The sequence below is a fragment of the Diorhabda carinulata genome, chromosome 2 (genome assembly GCF_026250575.1).
Source record: "Diorhabda carinulata isolate Delta chromosome 2, icDioCari1.1, whole genome shotgun sequence".
In the NCBI taxonomy this organism is placed as follows: domain Eukaryota; kingdom Metazoa; phylum Arthropoda; class Insecta; order Coleoptera; family Chrysomelidae; genus Diorhabda; species Diorhabda carinulata.
In genome coordinates, this window is record NC_079461.1 from 25,312,616 (window position 1) to 25,330,922 (window position 18,307).

Sequence of the window (18,307 nt, forward strand, 5' to 3'; positions counted from 1 at the left end):
CAGTCACTTGAACTAGTTGCAACGGCGAATATTTAGGTATTATTTTATTTATAACCTGAAGATACAAAAGGGAAGAATAGCAAAGTACATATTCTATTAACGAAATGAAAATTTTGTACATCAGATGCATTAAAACACATAGAATTTGTAATACACCTTCTGATTTTTTTAACCAACTATGACGAATTTAAAAATTAAATTTAAAATGAGCAAATAAATTTGCTGCTTCAAATAATTATGTATGCAAACGAAGTCGAATATTATTTACATTATTAACTTAGTGTTAAAAGTCTCCACGAGAGAAAAAAAATTCAAGTTTTTGTACCTATAACTAAAGCTTCATCTTTCCTTTGTTTTTTGTGTGCGAGTTTTTGACTTTGACTCGTACTCTACATTAAACCTTTCTGTCCTGATGACAATATAAAGGGTACTCCTAGAATCTATTTTTACTTACATAAAATAAAAAATTTACAAGGTCAATAATTGTCTAAATACAAAAACGTCTATATATAGGTTAGTATAAAGTATTAATATCTATAACTAATTTTATACAACTCACTAGCATTACCTAGAAATCTAAGAACAATACACACATGGACTGCTTTAAATATTATGGCACTAGTTGATCTAATTATAATCTGGCAGCTTGTACTGCTCTAAAATTGATCTAAAATTTGTTAAATTGTTTCTATATGATTATTAGTTTCTGTATGAATACCTCGCGTGTTACTTCTATCCAAACAGCTTCGTTGATTTGGATATTTTCTGTTATATTCTGCAGACACATTTATATGGTATAAATAGAAAATTTTTTGTTATGTATAATGAACCTTCATGATACAAAGACAAAACTGCAAAATAATTCATTTATTTTCCTCATAATCACATTTTTTTTTGGAAATTGAATAAATTTTATTTTAGAAACAAGTCAAATCAAATTAGATATAATTTTATAGACTGAAAGAAGTCGAAACATGAAATTTTCATTTGTTTTAAAAAAAATTAAATCAGAAAAGATCTAAAATTAAGAACATCTAGAAACATAAATCAAACTAGATTATAATTAATTTTAATGTAAATTCTCATTATACAAAAACACTCAAAAATAAACGGGGAGTAAAAGAAATGATAATATTGGTTGAAAAGCCCCTTCATTCTTTAGTCAAAAATGTTATTTTGCTTGTTTATAATGTAAAAACATGTCAGTGATTATCAAGAGATATTTCTAATGATATATCACAAGCACATTTGAAAAGCTATACCTGTCATTTAAATATGATGGGAGAGGAATGACATTTACAAGAAAAAAAAACTTGAAATAATCTTTGTACTTATTGTCCAACATCGTATTCAAATTGAAAATGTATATTTATACAGTTCTGTTTTTGTTAAGTTGGTTCATAAACTGGTATTATCTAAATAAATGGGAGAATATCCTTTTAGTACAAATATACAAAATATCAATCAATTTAGACATGTGCGTGATAATAAACCAAGTTTAATTGTGTCGCCCTTTTAATTATATTGAGTTCATCATTTGTCACCGAGAAATCATAGCAAAACTTGCAAATCCGTGCGTTTTAGGAGTTATAAAACTTTCTAATTCATGAAAATTCATCAATCCAGAGACTCTCGTGGATCCTGCAGTACATGAAACATTTGTAGCTGAAATTTTAATTGTTTTTAAGCTTACAATAGACAAAATCGCTTCAATCCATTCAAATCACCTGCACAATGGATTGAACTTTTTTAAAATTCGTCTCTACGAAAAGATTTTTTGTAACAAAAAACCGTTAGTGCAAGGGAGGTCTTTTACAAAAATAAGCTAGGAGCTAGGTGGTGAACAATAGAGGGAATATTATGTGCAGTAGGCTTGATGGTGTAACTGCAGATACTGCGATAGAGTCCCTAAAACTCCTCGATGTGAAAAACTTACTGACGAAATATTATGGATTGGGACAAAAACGATCGATTTATTTTTTACTAAAATATTTTGGTTCACTTGAGTGCTAACAAAGAAGTCTACGTGGAAAGAAATAACGGATCCTTGGGGAATAATGACATCATGTGCGAGCCTAAGGAAGTCACTCGACTGTAAAGTTTACCCAACCTGAAATAAATGTCAGTTACAAGAGATGTTGTTATTGATTATTCTTGACTGAACACCTACCTATTATTTTGGCACATTAACAAGGAAAGATTTGGATCCTATTACAATTTCCCTATGAATGATAGATAATCGACTCCCCTGAACTTTTTTTTGTTATGGAGATGACCAAATTACAGATTGATATAACTACCAACTTTCAACTTCGCTGTTCACATTGTATAAGTGAAACAACAGAGAAATGGTATTTTGAGTGTTTCTTTCAACGCAATACTTCACTTATCGGTCAAATTGCCGTAATGTGTAAAATAATCAAATATCAGAGACTTACCAACCTTTTCAGCTTGTAAATTGTCGGTCCCAGCTTAGTAAATCACCAGACGCCACTTCTTAAGGTCAGCACAGGTCGGAGCCGAATGGAAAAATTGTGTGAATTGTGAAACCTTTTGTAACGTGGGGTTTAAACCTCAAATAAGAACGGTGTAATGGCGCAAAAAGTTTTGCAGGCCGGAGAGCCCTCGTAAAAAGTAATCGAAAGTGCCGAAAAAATTTCAAAAATCACAAAATAAAATAGTTTATCATACGATGTTATTTGATTCGATAACTATTAATATTTTTTGATTTGTTGTTACTGAAAAACAAATGCGCGGATTAGAATAATTAGTAAATACTTTAACACATTTCGGTAGGTTAAACAGATATTCTGAATGGAGACATCAAAAATAATTTTCCATTAAGCCGATTTTCTTCAATTTTTTTCAGAGGTTTTTCGGCCTGCAAAACTTCTTGCGCTATCACATCGCTGTTAGTTGAGACTCCAAAAACCTAATAAAAACAATTCGCGCGCGCACGTTATGAGGTTTTTCAGATGAGTTTTCCGACACTTACGATCACTTCTTACGAGGATTTTCCGGCCTGCAAGACTTCTTGCACTATTACACCGCTCTTATTTGAGGTTTAAACCGCACGTTACAAAAGGTTTCGCGCGCGCACTTCTTCAGCCAATTTTTCTGTTCAGGAAAACCAGCTTGCATTTTCATATCTGACCTATGTTGACCTTAAGAAGTGGCATTTGGTGATGTACTAAGCTGGGGCCATTAGTTTACAAGCAGAAATGGCGCGCAAATTATTGACCCTGTTTTTTATAGCCAGCTCTGGGACTAAGGTCAAAATATTGCATTATACTAGGATTGTACCATTGCATCTTAATTGCTACTGACCAAAACTAACCTTTATATCTCTTACCACACACTTTCTCAAGGATACTATATTCACTATTGGCCGTAGTAAAAGAGGGAGAAATTAATAAGTCCAATACTAGTAGAAAGTTACAAAATATTAGAATCATCTCTGTCGAAGTCGAAAAGTTTGTTTTATAAAAGCGCTCCAGTCAATTAATTAGATGAATAGGTACATAGAATTGAACTAGTATGTTATACAAATAGTATCAAACAAATAAATGACGAGATCTTACACGAATGGTTCAGATGAGCTTCATAACATTTTGATCGATATATTTGAATATTTCATCGTGCGTTTCATTGCACTTCGTCTTGCTCTATCTCAAGCTATCTCCAGAATAATTAGCAAATTCTCATTTCAAGCATTATTTACTTTAAGGTCAGTCTTACTTGCCAACACAAAAAAATACAAATGGAAAGAACGCTGTCATAATCAAAGTGTAATAAATGTATTCATTTTGAAATTTAGAAGACATTTTTGAAATGGGTTATATAAATAATCTGAAGATAAAGATATTAGATTTTATGAGAGGATTATTTTCACAGCACATATCTGAAGTGATCAACCATTTATATATATTTATTTAGATAATAAAAAACAGATAAATCAAAATTGTCACCTTTGTGACACAGGATTTCTGCCCATTTTTTGTAGTAAGTTCATTTTTTTATATACATATATAAAAAAAATTATCAGTATCACTTTAACGTTTACACAAACTACCAGCATCATTATTATTTATTAATTATTTTTTGTGTATATATATATATAAAATTTAATGGTTTCTGTCACTTACCTGACGAGGTTTTTTATCATAAACTGGCAATGAGACCGATGTCATGAGATGATATATTTGAGTATCACCGTAGTTGTCTTGATGCTAAACACAATAAATAAAACAATATTAAATGTAACAACTTGTTATGAAAGTAAAAAGTGAAACCAAAAAAATTGAGAAAAAACAATTCATAGTATAACAGTATAACAACTTCACTGTATATTTGTATCTGACATGTACAGTAGAGCGTCGATTATCAAAACGTAAATTATAGGAACCGGCTTTTGTTATTTTGAATGAAATTAAACAAAAATAAGATTATTATTCTCAGAATGTCTATAACGAAAGCCATCATTAATTACTTCTCAAAAACTGGTTCGTTACATATTTGTATCTGGTGTGTGTTATGAAATTAGACATTGAATTACATTTGTTTTTGTGAATCCCTTTCCGTTCATTAGACTGGTTGGATAGCTTACCAGTTTCAAACCGTTGTGAGGAATATTCCGCATTTGTGTTAAAACATGTCATTAACATTGAAGCAGACAAGTATTAAGACATTCTTTATACCACTATCATTAATTTTCTTAAACCTTTGATTGAACACAAATTGATTTTTTTTGCATACACATAAATACATATTTTGTTTTTTTTCATTATGTAGATGTAGCTGAATTGTTACGTTTTTCTTCTAATATTTTGAATATTCCCACTTCATTAGAAAAATTCAATAAAATATCAGAATGTATTTGAATTCTTCCTACATCCACATTTTAAATCAAAGTAAATTTTAATAAAATTGTGGTAATTTTATACGTTATATTTGGGTAAGTTTTTCTTTAATTTTTTATCGTGCTTACAAAAATTCCAGTTATCTTTATAGATTTCCTTATATTATGGTTTAAGCAAATTTTCTATGATAGTTTTCATATAAATTCAAATTTTCTATTTATTTGGGGAACAGAACGAATAGATTAGAACCGAATTCTTTTTGGTTGTATTTTAAAAAATATAAATTCGGTTTTTTTATATGTTCCTTTTTCAATAATTTCCATTCCTGTTTCCGTTTCCTTCCTCATTCCACCCAAAGGACTCAAACAAACAAATATTACTCAAGTCTAACATCTGGGAATTCAGTTGAGGGCTGCAACCATCTCGGATTTCCATACATAAGTCTCAGTCTTATCTTTAATATATACAATGCGGTTCATATGTGTGGAATAAATTCAATTTTACCGTATTTATGTACCATGTGAAAAAATATCAGGTTTTTTAGCTCTAGAAAATCGAAAAATCATCCAATTTTGATGCATTTTTTTAATCTTCGTTTTCACGGCGGATTTATGAAAAAAATATGTGAATAAAAAAATTAAAACTTATATTGGTTAGGTTAGGTTAGATTAGGTTAAGGCGGGGGGTGCTAAGAATTCAGAGCAAATGTTCACATTTGGTCTGAAAAACACAACCCCCCGGCCCTCGAACCCATTTACAATTCTCTTTGAATCAACATTTTTGAATAATTTTTTTCAATTTGTTCGTTTTTTGTAGATTATTAAAAAAATATATAACAACTTCATTTAATTATTTGGAAAAAAGTTATCAAGAATTATACGTGAATGAGTGCATTTTCATGAACATTTAAAACCAATAAAAGTTTTCATTTTTCCGTAAATCCGATTTAAAAAAAAATTCATCGAAATCGGGTGGATTTTCGATTTTCTAAAACCAAAAAACGAGGGGACCGCGAAACTATAAAATTACCAAATACAGAAACAGGTCGATTTTTATTCTCAAATTAACATATGAAAATATTTTTCCCCTCCAGCACCCCTTCTGATTTATAAGCACCCCCTTAGAAAATTTTAAATAAGAAAGGGAGTCGTGTGGCACCTTGTTGAAAATGGACTTTAGTCCTCTGTTCAGCAATATAAAGCTTTTTTTTAATTTGGTGCAATCATAACTAAGAAAATTATTTTTTAAGATGTAAAATTTAGATATTGAATTGAATTTAGAATGCAGATAATAATGTCGTATAATGTTTAGAATGTATTTTTCAATGTACTTTACAATTAAATTAAATGTTCAAAATGACCACCATTCTTTCTTTGTTTAATTTCTTCCGTTATCCTAACTTTAAAATCAGCAATATTGTCTGATCTATTAAAATATACTTTGGATTGCAAATAACCCCATAAGAGGTAATCGAGAGGAGTTAAAAACCGGGGGATCTAGCCGTCCATTCGATCGTCCATGTCTTCCAATCGACCTATTCGGGAAAACCTTGTTTAACTGTACGTGCAAAATGCGGTGGAGTTCCGTCTTGTTGGTAGTAAATACATCGATCTACCTAATTTGGATCATTAACATCAGGAAAAAGTCTTTGATATACAGGCACTAAGAAATTAATAAAAAAATCTAGATAAACCTCACCATTAACTGTGCCCTCAAAAAAATAGTGGCCAATAATTTTATTTTTAATGATACCAGCCCAAACGTCACTTTTTTAGGATATTGAGTGTGAGTATAAAAATGAAGAACAAAGACGTCAATGCTGTTCTGATTGCAGAAAACGAAGATGACCTACAGAGATTACTATTCGAATTCAACACAACGACAAAAAGCTTAAAAGATATCTGCAGCAAAAACGAAATGCATGTCCACCTTAGAACCACCTATGAGATGCAGATATGGTGATATCGAAGCGGAGGTAAGAAACCAAGCGGCAAAAGCACCACGAACATCAGCTTACCTGAACGATACTATTTTCCGAAACAAACATATCGGAATCGAGACCAAATCCCGAATCTTCAAGGATTTCATCCGTCCTATATGAACATACATAGCGGAAACCAAACCAGACACATCCAACACAAAGAGAATATTAGAAATCACCGAAATGAAAATAATGCGCAGGATCGTTGGAAAACACTTTTCGACAGAGCAAGAGATGGAGCGACAACCTCACTAATAATTAAACAGCAGAGAATATGAGGAAAAACAAGCATTTTGCTTACATTAAAGAAAGAAGAAGAGTATGAGCCTCATACACCCAGTGAGGATTTTCTCTTCTCAAATATCTACAGTTCTGTTTATTAACCGTTCCGTTTAAATGTCGCTCAGAAAAAACTATTTTGTTTATGAACTACAAATCTGTTCATTATCAATTTACAACATTCATGCCTTCTGTCAGGATCACCTTCATTTAACTCCTAAACCAACTGAACTTTGTAAGGGTGGTATTTTTCTTTAATCGAAACTCTCAAAATAAATTGTTGTCTTATGCGGATTTTCCTCAATCTCTAGGTGTACATCTAATTTTTTTCTTCAGTAAATTGAACATTTCTACCTGGTTTTTCCATATTTTTTACAATTCAAGTGTCACGAAACAGACCAGACAATATTGCTGATTTATAAGTAAGGATAACGGAAGAAATTTACATGATTTCACCCGAGGTCTTACCAAAATGTACGAGAATTCCAAAATCGCCTCGTTTATTGTCAAGAAGCGAACGGTGATCATTTTGAACATTTAATTTAATTGTAAAGTACATTGAAAAATATATTATAAATATTATGCGATATTATTATCCTTATTCTACGTAAAGAAGTCTGATAGATACGTTATAAAAATTTTACATCTTAAAAATTAATTTTCTTAGTCATTATTGTACCAAATTGCAGCAAAAATTTTTATATTGCTGCATTTATATAGAGTAGACGACTAAAATCCCTTTTCAACAAAGTGCCCCTTTCTTATTTAAAATTTTCGAGGGTGTGCGGAGGGGAAAACATCCTGCTTTTATCCGTTGTGTTCTTTTAGATATGCGAATTTATTATTTTCTCAATAAACTTTTTTATTGTTCTTGGCAATAAATATTAATTTAGAAAATCATGCCCAGTGATAGTTTTAGTTTACTTCATTTAGATGTTTCTAGCTTTTCCGCCTTTTTTTTAATTGTTAACATCGTTTGTTAAAAAGCTGGTGGCATCCATTTTAATATTTATTGTTCAGTACCAGTTATTTAAATATTTTAAGGCCGAAAACCACTTCCTGAGTAAGAGCCTCCTGCCTGGGAATTAGGTTATAAAATAAACAAACTTTTTTTTCTCATAATTGTTGCTTTAGATCTTCTCCTTATCATATATAAAAAAATAATAAAAATTTCGATTATCCGAACCACCTCTGACAATATGAATTCGAATAATCGACGCTCTACTTTCCTGGAATTACATAAACATTACATCAATATATGATTTTTGCACAAAGCATAGAAATTTATCAACTCAATTATTTCATTAACGTTGTATTATAATTTGTAGAGAGGAACATGAAAAACTTGACAGTAGTTCATATTTATGATTGTTGTGCAGAAAACTTACTATCTTTTGTTGATGAACAAATGTTCTATCCAAGTGACCGGAAGAAAGCATATGTTTCAACTTTCTATACCCCATGAATCTCTCCCTTTGTCGATTTCTTTCCCTATTTATCCACAACCAATTTGTCAGTTTTGGATCTGTTACATCAGCATAGACGGGACTCCATGTAGGATTAGGTTTTTGGGTCGGATTTAAGACCATAGGTCTTGCCATAACAGGTATGTAATTCAAAACTTCTTCTCGTACTTCTGCGTATGTACTTAAATGTACATAATATCCTAAAAAAATAGTTGCGATTGATAAAAAATACTCGATGTTATGTAAACAAGGGAAATTAAGTCAAGAACTATTATAAATCTCAAAAATATGCGTTATTTAATGAGATGATGTTGGCAACTTCTTTTGCAAAATCAGTTTCGTTTATTATAAGACAATTTAATTAAATGGAACTATGTTATAGTAACCAATTGATTACATTACCAACAAAAATACATATTCTATCTAGACAATATTATTTAGAAAAAAAACGATACCTTGATTTGCACAAGCCATCCACTTAACTTCTCTAACATCAGATACCTCCCTTCCTATAAGGTACGTAAAAACTCTCACATTCATAAAAGGTAAATTCTCCCAATTATATTTCTCAAAAATTTCTTTATAGTTGTATTGAACACCATCAGTTATTAGCATTATAGCTTGGTTACACCTGGCCCCTAAAACAAAATTTGAGTATCTTTCACATTGAAATTAAATATCAAATCAATGAAAATTTTTAATCTTGTTTTATTTTCAGTAGGAGCTTCTATAAGATTGATTCAAGTTTTTCTTTTGTAAAATAACTGAAAGTTACCAAAAAGCTCTTATGGTTTTCGAAAGTATATGTTTACATTATAACATTTTTTCATTTTTCAATCGAATGTCCCACTAAGTTCGTAATTTGCATTCCACTTATAGCGCTCCAGTTTCTCAGTCATTTTTATTTTACAATGGATGAAAAATTGCTTATCAAGTATCCTCTTCCACTTGGCAATTTGAAAAAATAAGAACAACTCTTGGAATCTTTGCCTGTTTATTTTTCTTTATATGACCAAGAATTTTCTAAAACTTTCCAAAGTAGCGTAAAGTATCTTTTCTACCCAAATATATATTTAAATGAACTCGAATCATTTCCTTGTATGTATTAGAATTAAAAAAAATGAGATTTTCATGTAGGTAATGCTTAGCTGTTAATCGCTTAACCAAATACTGAATCTTAGAAGTCAACATGCAATTTCTCTATTAAGTTTCAATTTAGTTCAAACCCTCGATAGGCTACAGCATTTCTAAAAACTTATTTTGCATTAATTAAATCTGAAACATCCTAAAAGCCTATCTGCCTCTCGACTCTCAACTTCGAGCTCTTTCACCATTTCGTTTCATAATTTTTTTCTGTTTGTCTCATTTTGCCAGCCACTAATTCCCATAGTTCTCCAATCTCTACTAATTTCCTCCAACTTTCCTTGGTCTTGATCTACTGTCATTCTATATATATGTTTCAACCATTTCTGGTCCATTAGAAAATATTGTAAGAGAGGTGGAAAAAGATTGAGAATGGCTCAAGAAGTTACAAAATATATGGGAAGTTCATAAACCGGAAACAGAAAATTACAGAATGGAACCCGAAGGATAAAAAATTGCCGGAAAGGTAAAAAAGTAGATGGAAAGAATAGATTGTACAGGATATGAACAGTTTGAGAGTACGGGAGTGGAAGAAACAGATGAAGGACAGAAAGAAATAGAAAACAGTTATCGATGCTGCAAAAATATCTTGTGAAGGCGTAGTCTTGAAATTTGAGCTAACATACAAAATACATAATTCTAAATAGCATGTGTAACGTTACTTACCTTTTTTGTTGATTCTATAATCTTGAAGCAACTCAAAAGCAGTTATGAGAGCTGAAGAAAAATTTGCGATTTGTTCTGTTTTAAAATCACTCATACTCTCTTTTAGTACACGAACATTGGCTAAGTTTGCCTAAAATAATGATAAAAATTTGTTTATTGAAATTAATAATAGTATAATCATCTTTATTTTTGAGGTCTACCAAAGTTTGAAAGAAGTTAGTCTAAAAGCTTTTTTAAAAGGTTTAAAAAGTTATAAAATGGAGTTAAGAAATTTAAAAATGAATTGTTTTTACTGTTTCTGTCGTGTTCGGTAGAAGTTTCTCTTATTAACCCCCAAATATAGTTTCCCATCATGCTTTCAGCATACTGGCCTTGGTAACGTCTCTCAAATCCACTATGCATTTGCATTTGCATTTTAAGAGACATTCTACATTCCATGATAGAAAAATTCGTGATTATCAATTGAGAACCAACAAAGATTACATCTTTAATTTTCGCCTCTGAGAGCTTTAGGAAAAACTTAAGGATTAAGAGCCTTTGCAAATTGTTTAATAATTAAATATGCAATGGTGGTATTAATATAGTTTTGAGATCAACAATTGCTTCCCGTTTAACATTGTATGTTCCTACTTCGTGCTCAGTATGTGCAGGCCAATGTTTTTGTCGATAGTGAGTAGCATTGTTTCTACTATCCCACAGGCATAGATAACAGGAGTGTTTAGTATAACCACCTTGCATTCCTGTCAAAAAACACACCATCTTGAAATCACCAATAACTTTCCACTTGTATTCCATACGTATATTTAATTACAATAAATAGCATTTTAATATTTTAATTAATATTTTAATATTTTAATTTTCTCTGTGATGTACGGAATATGCTAATGGAATAGATGGAAGTTTATTCCTATTGTGTAGTAGAACAGCTTTCAGACTTTTAGTTGAACTGTCAATAAAAAGACGCCATTCAGATGTATGACATGGAATACCGACTTCTTCAAATAGAACTTTCACGTAATGGCAAAAATAGAGGTCATCTTCTTACTGAAGAAACAAGAAAATTCTTCAAGTTTTCTTTGACGGGATATTCGAACATCAGAATCAATTAAATTTCATTGTCTTAACTGCTATACTGTATGTGGAATTGGAGCAGATGTGGATGGTAGGTCAGGATAAGTTGTATTCTTCGAAATCCCACCTCTGAGTAGATTCACAAAACAAAAATAAGTGTGATTATCACTGGGTTCCCTCCAAATTCTCGGCACTGTAAACTTCATTTCTCTTTTCTCACGTCGGTATCAACCTACAATAAAACGTAATATAACGTAAAATATTTTATGTTATTATAAGATAATTAATAGAATAAAAAACGAAAAATTAACTTACCGTCAATATTGTATCTGCAAGAGTTACATGATAATTTTGGAGCCCATATTTTGTCTTGGATTTTTGACTGGTAGATTAAAGTAAGCTTGATATGCCTAGCAAATCTTAGAATTTATACTTAAATCATACTTTTTCCCTGTCACTTCAATAAATAGACCTCAAATATAACAAAACGGGTCAGCATCTCGTTTACAACTTCTTGTAGCCATGTTGCAAAAATTTATACAATGAAAAATGATATGAATGACGTTATTTTCCTGTAATTTTCAAACACCAACTGTTGTACACAATGAGGGGTGCGATAAACACTGCTCACACGCCTTCTTACTTTTCTTTCCACACTAATAGCGCGCGAAAACCGACGTTTATTGGACGCACAATTCAAACTTTGTGAAATCACTGTTCATAAAGAGCAAATATTTTTAAATTCTAATTACATTTCTTTTTATATATATGCTTATGTAATTAGAATAAATTAATTAAAATACATCCGCAAAAAAATTGTGGACTCGTGTATTATACACATGTCGTGAAATTTGAAAATTCTGGAAATAATTCAAATCAACATATTCGTAAAACTTATTGTTTTTTACTTTATATTATTGTCAGCAAATGATCCTTGAACAACTGTTGACAAGAAATCTAATTTAATAGAGACATTTTTTGAAGGAAAAACTAATCTAAAACTAATCCATATATTTCTGGGTAAACTATCAATTAGTCAATTATAAAAGCCAACCCCCAGGGTAAAGTCAAAGAAACAGAAAATTATTCACCAGAACATCAGCTGGATTTCAAAAGGAGGCAACACTATTATTTAAAAATGACAAAGTATATATTCTTACTGTCCACCATTTCTGTTTATGCCCCTAGAATGATAGTGTAGAGTATATTTTCAATAGACACTTACTTGTACGAGCTGACCATCGAAACACTCAACCAGGGAGTCTGTTGTATTGCTGAACGTGTAAATATTTACGTAATCATTATTTCCCAGAGTGTCTAAAATATTGTGGACAACATGTCTTGCAATTTCTCTTCTCATTCCAGTCATAGATCCAGATCTATCTACTAATATCACAATATCTTTTGGCGAAGATGCAGCTTCAATATACCAGGATCTTGTACGGCAATCAAAAAGGTCTATGGGCTCTTGAGACCATATCATGGCTAAAAAAAATCGAATATAATGATTCTTAATGTCAATTCTGATTAGGTCTCAAAAAATATATTGAACTCCCTATACATTTTATCAAATTACTAGCAGGATATAATGGTTCACTCACCTGGATATTGTCTCATAAAACCAGTGGAGCTTCCAAAATATTGCCATGATAAAGTTGGATCTATTTCATAATTCGATCTAAAAGTTTTATCTAATTCCTCTGACCATTTGATACCAGCAATCACTTCTTTTGCTAAAAAATTGAGTAGGATTATATGAAACTATAAACTATATGACGAGCATTACTTACATCTTTCGTAAACATTACTAGGTACATGGACGGCACTAACGTTCATATTAACAGGAATATCATAAAAATTTCTGTTTCGTATTAATGGTAATTTTGACTTATCAATTGGAGTTTTATTAAGTATAGCCTGAGGACCTTTTTCAGTACCATCAGTAATCTAAAAAAAAGTTTTCTGCAAGTTTATTTGTTGTTGTTATCATTTTTTCATTATTTATTGGATTTTTTTGGATTATGTTTATATTCAGAGTAACTACCAAGGATCTGTAATCTGTCTTTCCACGATAAAGTATTACTGATGATAAATGAAGTAAAATAGAGCAAATGATTGGAACATCAGAGCGATTATTGATTATAAACAACTGTCAGTTAAAGGGAAACTTATTGCGGATTCGTGGAAAACGTGAAAAAGTTGGTTTGGTTGAAATCATTTCAATTCTAGGCATGTGTTGATTGAAATTCAATCAACACATGCCTAGAATCAACACAATTCAATTCAATCAATAGATCGCTTTTGAGCTTGTTGTGGTAGATCAAAGTTACTTTATTACTTTTAATAAGAAAAATTAACAACTAAAAATTTTTATGTTTTAAAGAAGAGCTTATAATAAGCAATTTTATTATACTAGTTTACGTATTCTTAATTATACTCTAGCCATATCCCAAAGGTAAAGTCTGTTGACGAAAATCAAGAAACCTTGAAATTTGAGTCATTTTTTTATCGCAAAACCCATCGATTTGCGCTATGCTGCTCCAGACAAGTATACTCGCAAATCCAAGGTATTTGCGTACTGATAGAACCACGGCGCTCCACCAATGCGCAGTGAAAGGGTTAAGAAAAAGTTAAGATCGGCCTTATATTTGAATGAACAGTTTCTTCTTTCTATTTAACAACTATTAACAGCCCAAAAGAAATGGAAATGGGCAGGCCATGTAGCCCGAATGACGGATAATAGATGGACGAAAAGAATATTGGAGTGGAGGCCAAGAATGGATAAGAGAAGTAGAGGCAGGCCGCCAACAAGATGGAGTGACGATGTAAAGAAAATTGTAGGAAATTGGATACATACAGCTCAAGATAGAGATAGATGGTTTAAACTAGAGGAGGCCGATATCCAGCAGTGGATGGAAGATGGCTGATAGATGATGATGATGAACAGTTCATTCACCAATTGTGCGTGTATTTATTTAAAAATTCACTGAATACGTATAAATCCTAACTCCCTTCTATATTATAAATACATAAGTAACTCTATCTGTCAGTTACATTTCACGACTAATTTTACAACCTAAGATAAAACTAAAGATTAAGCTAAAGGTTAAACTCTAGTTTGAATGAACAATAAACAAAAATGCTCTGTTTGAAAGGACACACTTAAATAGATATTTTTCTACTAGTTGCCACTAGCGCGGAAATATAACCAAAAAAATTTCCGATATTTGTTTCAAACCTGATTAATTGAGAAAGTTGCATAAACAAAAATGTACAAAGAACAATTAGTACTTTTGGTTAACCTTGTGAAATAAATACAAAAGAGTATTTTGGATAGAAGCACAGCAAATTTAAAAAATATAAAGATTTGCTCTAGAAAGCATAACTTTTTGTTTTCTCAGCGCGTCGACAGTGTTAATAATTTCTTCATCATCATCGTCGAGTTCCTCAAGTATAAAATGTAAATCTCAAATTATTTTATCAAAACTCTTTATACACTTAAAATATATTTAAATATAACTTCTGATTTCGCAACTTTAAAGACCTATAAATCAGAAACGAGGGGTCGTATGAGAAATTTTTTTACATCATAGCATTATTCTCGCTCTAGAATTTTTTGCATCAAGTTCCGGAACACATTAAAGGTAGAAAAAACAGTAATTTTTCAAATAAATATAAAGATAAGCTTCGATTGCTATATCTGCCGAATTTCATACATGTTATGTGAACTTTTTTCGAGAAATTGCGATAATCCAAACGACGTGGACCGGTTGAAACCGGTACATGGTGAGAAATTATGTAGCGAGACTACAAATATACTAGAGCTAATATTACATTTCTTGTGTATATGTTACTAATTACTACCTGATGTATCAATCAATAACTCCTATTTTTATTAAGTTTAAAAATAGTGTAAAACGATAGGTACGCACACTCATATTTGATAATACAAATTATCAAGATAAATATTTATTTTTCTGGTTAATACGAATTTTCTGCTGCATAAAAGATAGTTCAATGTTTATTTTATTAAACTTCACGAGGCAAAGTCTGTTTTGGTTCTGCGTTTTGGTAAAAATCGCATTCATTTAACGAGTAACATTTATTTATGAACAATATCAGGTGAGAAAGTGACGTTAATTTTCAATCTAAATGAAATGGGCACGTTGAAATACTTGAAATAGTTTCTACTGACCGATTCACTAGACTCGTCAGCCTAACAGTAACAGTACACAGGTTTTTGGATCAAAAATTATTTTATTTCTTATACAGGGTGTTTCAACAAAGGTGATCCCGCCTAAGTTAAAAAACTGAAAATTATCTGGGGCTTGCTCCGAAAAAAATGTTCGTAACGCCATCCGTATTCCAGATTAAGAACGTTAAAAAAAATTTACGATTTTGCCGCAACTACTGGCAACATTGTATTGAAATTTTATACGAATATGTTTTGGAAGCTGAGACATTCAATTTATTTTTATGTCTCATAGAGGGCGCTAGTTACACGATTCGTACCAAGTGGTGTTGAACATAACTTTTTCAATAGTAGATTTATTAAGCAAAGTAAAGTTGAACATCATTTAATTTTAATCCAAAACGGTCGTTCAATTCTTCAGGTGAATTTACCTCTGTAGCAAAAAATTTTTCTTTAAGATACGAACAAACTGTGTAATCCAAGGGATTAAAATCGTATGACCGAGGAGGCCAATGAATCGGAGCACCTCTACCAATCCATCGATTCGGAAAATGGTTACTCAACCTTCTATTTCCAGGTAAAATGTGATAACCTATTAATTTTTTACCTAAAGTTGCAGCCCAACTTTAAATGAGTGTTGGTAATGTGATACCCTTTTGATCTGTGGATTTTAGTTGTCTTTGGCACAGAAACCCACTATTACATGACTGTGTTTGTTGTCGAATATGAGCAAACGGCAAATAGTTTTCTTCCTATCCAAGTAATCATTCAAAATTGAAACTCTTGAACCATATGAGTTAACTATGGCTTCCACAATTCTTTGCAGTTCCAATGTTTTTATTTGTTGCAACTCGTGGTTCGAGTTAATGTTTTTTCACCCACAAGCAAATGTTCAGTAGGCACAGAAAGTTCACTTTTTCCTATTTTCTCCTCGAAATCATGAGTTAACCTGCAATTAATCGCTACAAACTAAATGATGCAGTTTTCTAACATTTTCTGGAAGAGTGTTATACTTTCAAATTAAAAAGTCAATAATTGACCTGTACACGTAAATTAAGCTAGCATAGCTTTCATATATAAGTTTTTCATTTCATTGAGTTCTATTTACCTCAAAATCGGAATCAAATAGCTCTTCATCTTTTGATAAAGGATCCTCAGAAGATTCACTATCTTCATCTTTCTGGTATCCCTCTATCTCCTCCTGTTGAAGAAGCGACTGATGATACGGCTGTTCTTGATAACGGTTAGATAAAAAAGAATCATCTTGAGGTTCCTCTGCTTCAGGTTCCTAAGAAATAAATATCACATAAAATTTCAGATACATGCATTATTTCAAAAATTTGTTTGGGACAATGAGACATATTGCTTTCAAGTATTACAAGTAACATTGTAAATGATATACAGACGGATCAAAAACAGCAGACGGAACTGGAATAGGAGTGTACGATCCCAGAACAAAACACTCAGAAAGCCCGGGCAGCGCACAAGCAGTTTTCAAGCGAAAATCTATAAACTATCGCAAACAGGCGATCATCATCCTGTCAAGCAGCCATTAGAGCACAAAGCTACAATATCATAAAATCCAAACTTGTTTGGAATTGCCTAGAAAAATTGAACGAGCTAGGCAAGAAAAATAAAATAACCTTGCAATGGATTCCGAGAGAGCGAAGGGAAATGAAATAGCTGATAAGCTCGCTAAAGCGGGGGCAGACAAGCCCTTCATGGGATCCGAACCCTTCTGTGGTATCAGCTACAGAATAATGGAAAAAGCACTGGAAAAGAAGGTAGATAGGAGCAAAATCAATTATTGGGACAACTTACAGGGGCTGAAACACGCAAAGACTTTTCTGGGAAACTATAACCAGAGTAGATCTGCTGAATGTATCAACCTAAGTAAGAACAATCCACGAATTCTAACAGGAGGAGTGTGAAACACTAAAGAACTCCAGAGTACTACACTGAGAACTCTTGAAATAGAAGACGAAGATCTCTGGCAATTAAAGTTATCTCACATTCTAGACTTTTTAAAAGGAGAGGTATTAATGGATCAGCTGTAAACACTGGGCTCTCCAGTATCGCAGCAAGAAAGGAGGACACAATAGATCCTGTGGGTCGCAGTGTATACGAGACCCCAAATCTATATATACATAACATTGTAAAGTGAAATATGAATCCACACTGTTACTCTCTTTTATATTTAGGGTTGTGAAGAAACCTTCTAGTGATAATCGATACTCAAACTATACGGTTACAAGAACTGCTACTCCTCTTATCGTCCCCAGCGAAATTGAAGTAGTGACAAAACATCTATTAGAGCTAACGTCAACCAGTGGGGATTTTCGAATCACTTTCTTAAAAACAGGAATTCAATTTTTCAAAATAAAACAGAGGCATTACTTTCCTTTTTTATTTTTTAATTTTCTTGGAAATTAATAATCGATCTTCTCAAACAAAATAAAAATCTACTAAAACAGGTAATAGCACTACAGCTTTCACTGGAGCAATGTATATCATTTTAGAAATCCTTAAAGTGTCAAAAATATGTATATTTCCAAAATACCGATACTATAGTACAATAAATTCAATCCAACTGCGCAAATTGAAACCCTAGGAAATAATACCGAGCAGACGGTCCAACCAAGTAGTGTGA

At 31.8% G+C, this 18,307-nt stretch overlaps 1 protein-coding gene across 4 annotated transcripts in view; it reads right to left on the bottom strand.

Moving 5' to 3' along the window:
• The window catches only part of LOC130890804 (voltage-dependent calcium channel subunit alpha-2/delta-3), a 54,316-nt gene that overhangs the window by 31,087 nt on the left and 4,922 nt on the right, over positions 1–18,307 (bottom strand). For all 4 annotated transcript variants that reach the window (XM_057795129.1, XM_057795128.1, XM_057795130.1 and 1 more), the window contains exons 4-11: positions 16,766–16,945; positions 13,256–13,412; positions 13,067–13,198; positions 12,691–12,950; positions 10,395–10,524; positions 9,041–9,223; positions 8,508–8,785; positions 4,146–4,229 (exon numbers count right to left, since the gene is read on the bottom strand). In XM_057795129.1, the coding sequence (XP_057651112.1) occupies positions 4,146–4,229; positions 8,508–8,785; positions 9,041–9,223; positions 10,395–10,524; positions 12,691–12,950; positions 13,067–13,198; positions 13,256–13,412; positions 16,766–16,945 (1,404 nt within the window). The remainder of the gene's footprint in view (positions 1–4,145; positions 4,230–8,507; positions 8,786–9,040; positions 9,224–10,394; positions 10,525–12,690; positions 12,951–13,066; positions 13,199–13,255; positions 13,413–16,765; positions 16,946–18,307) is intronic.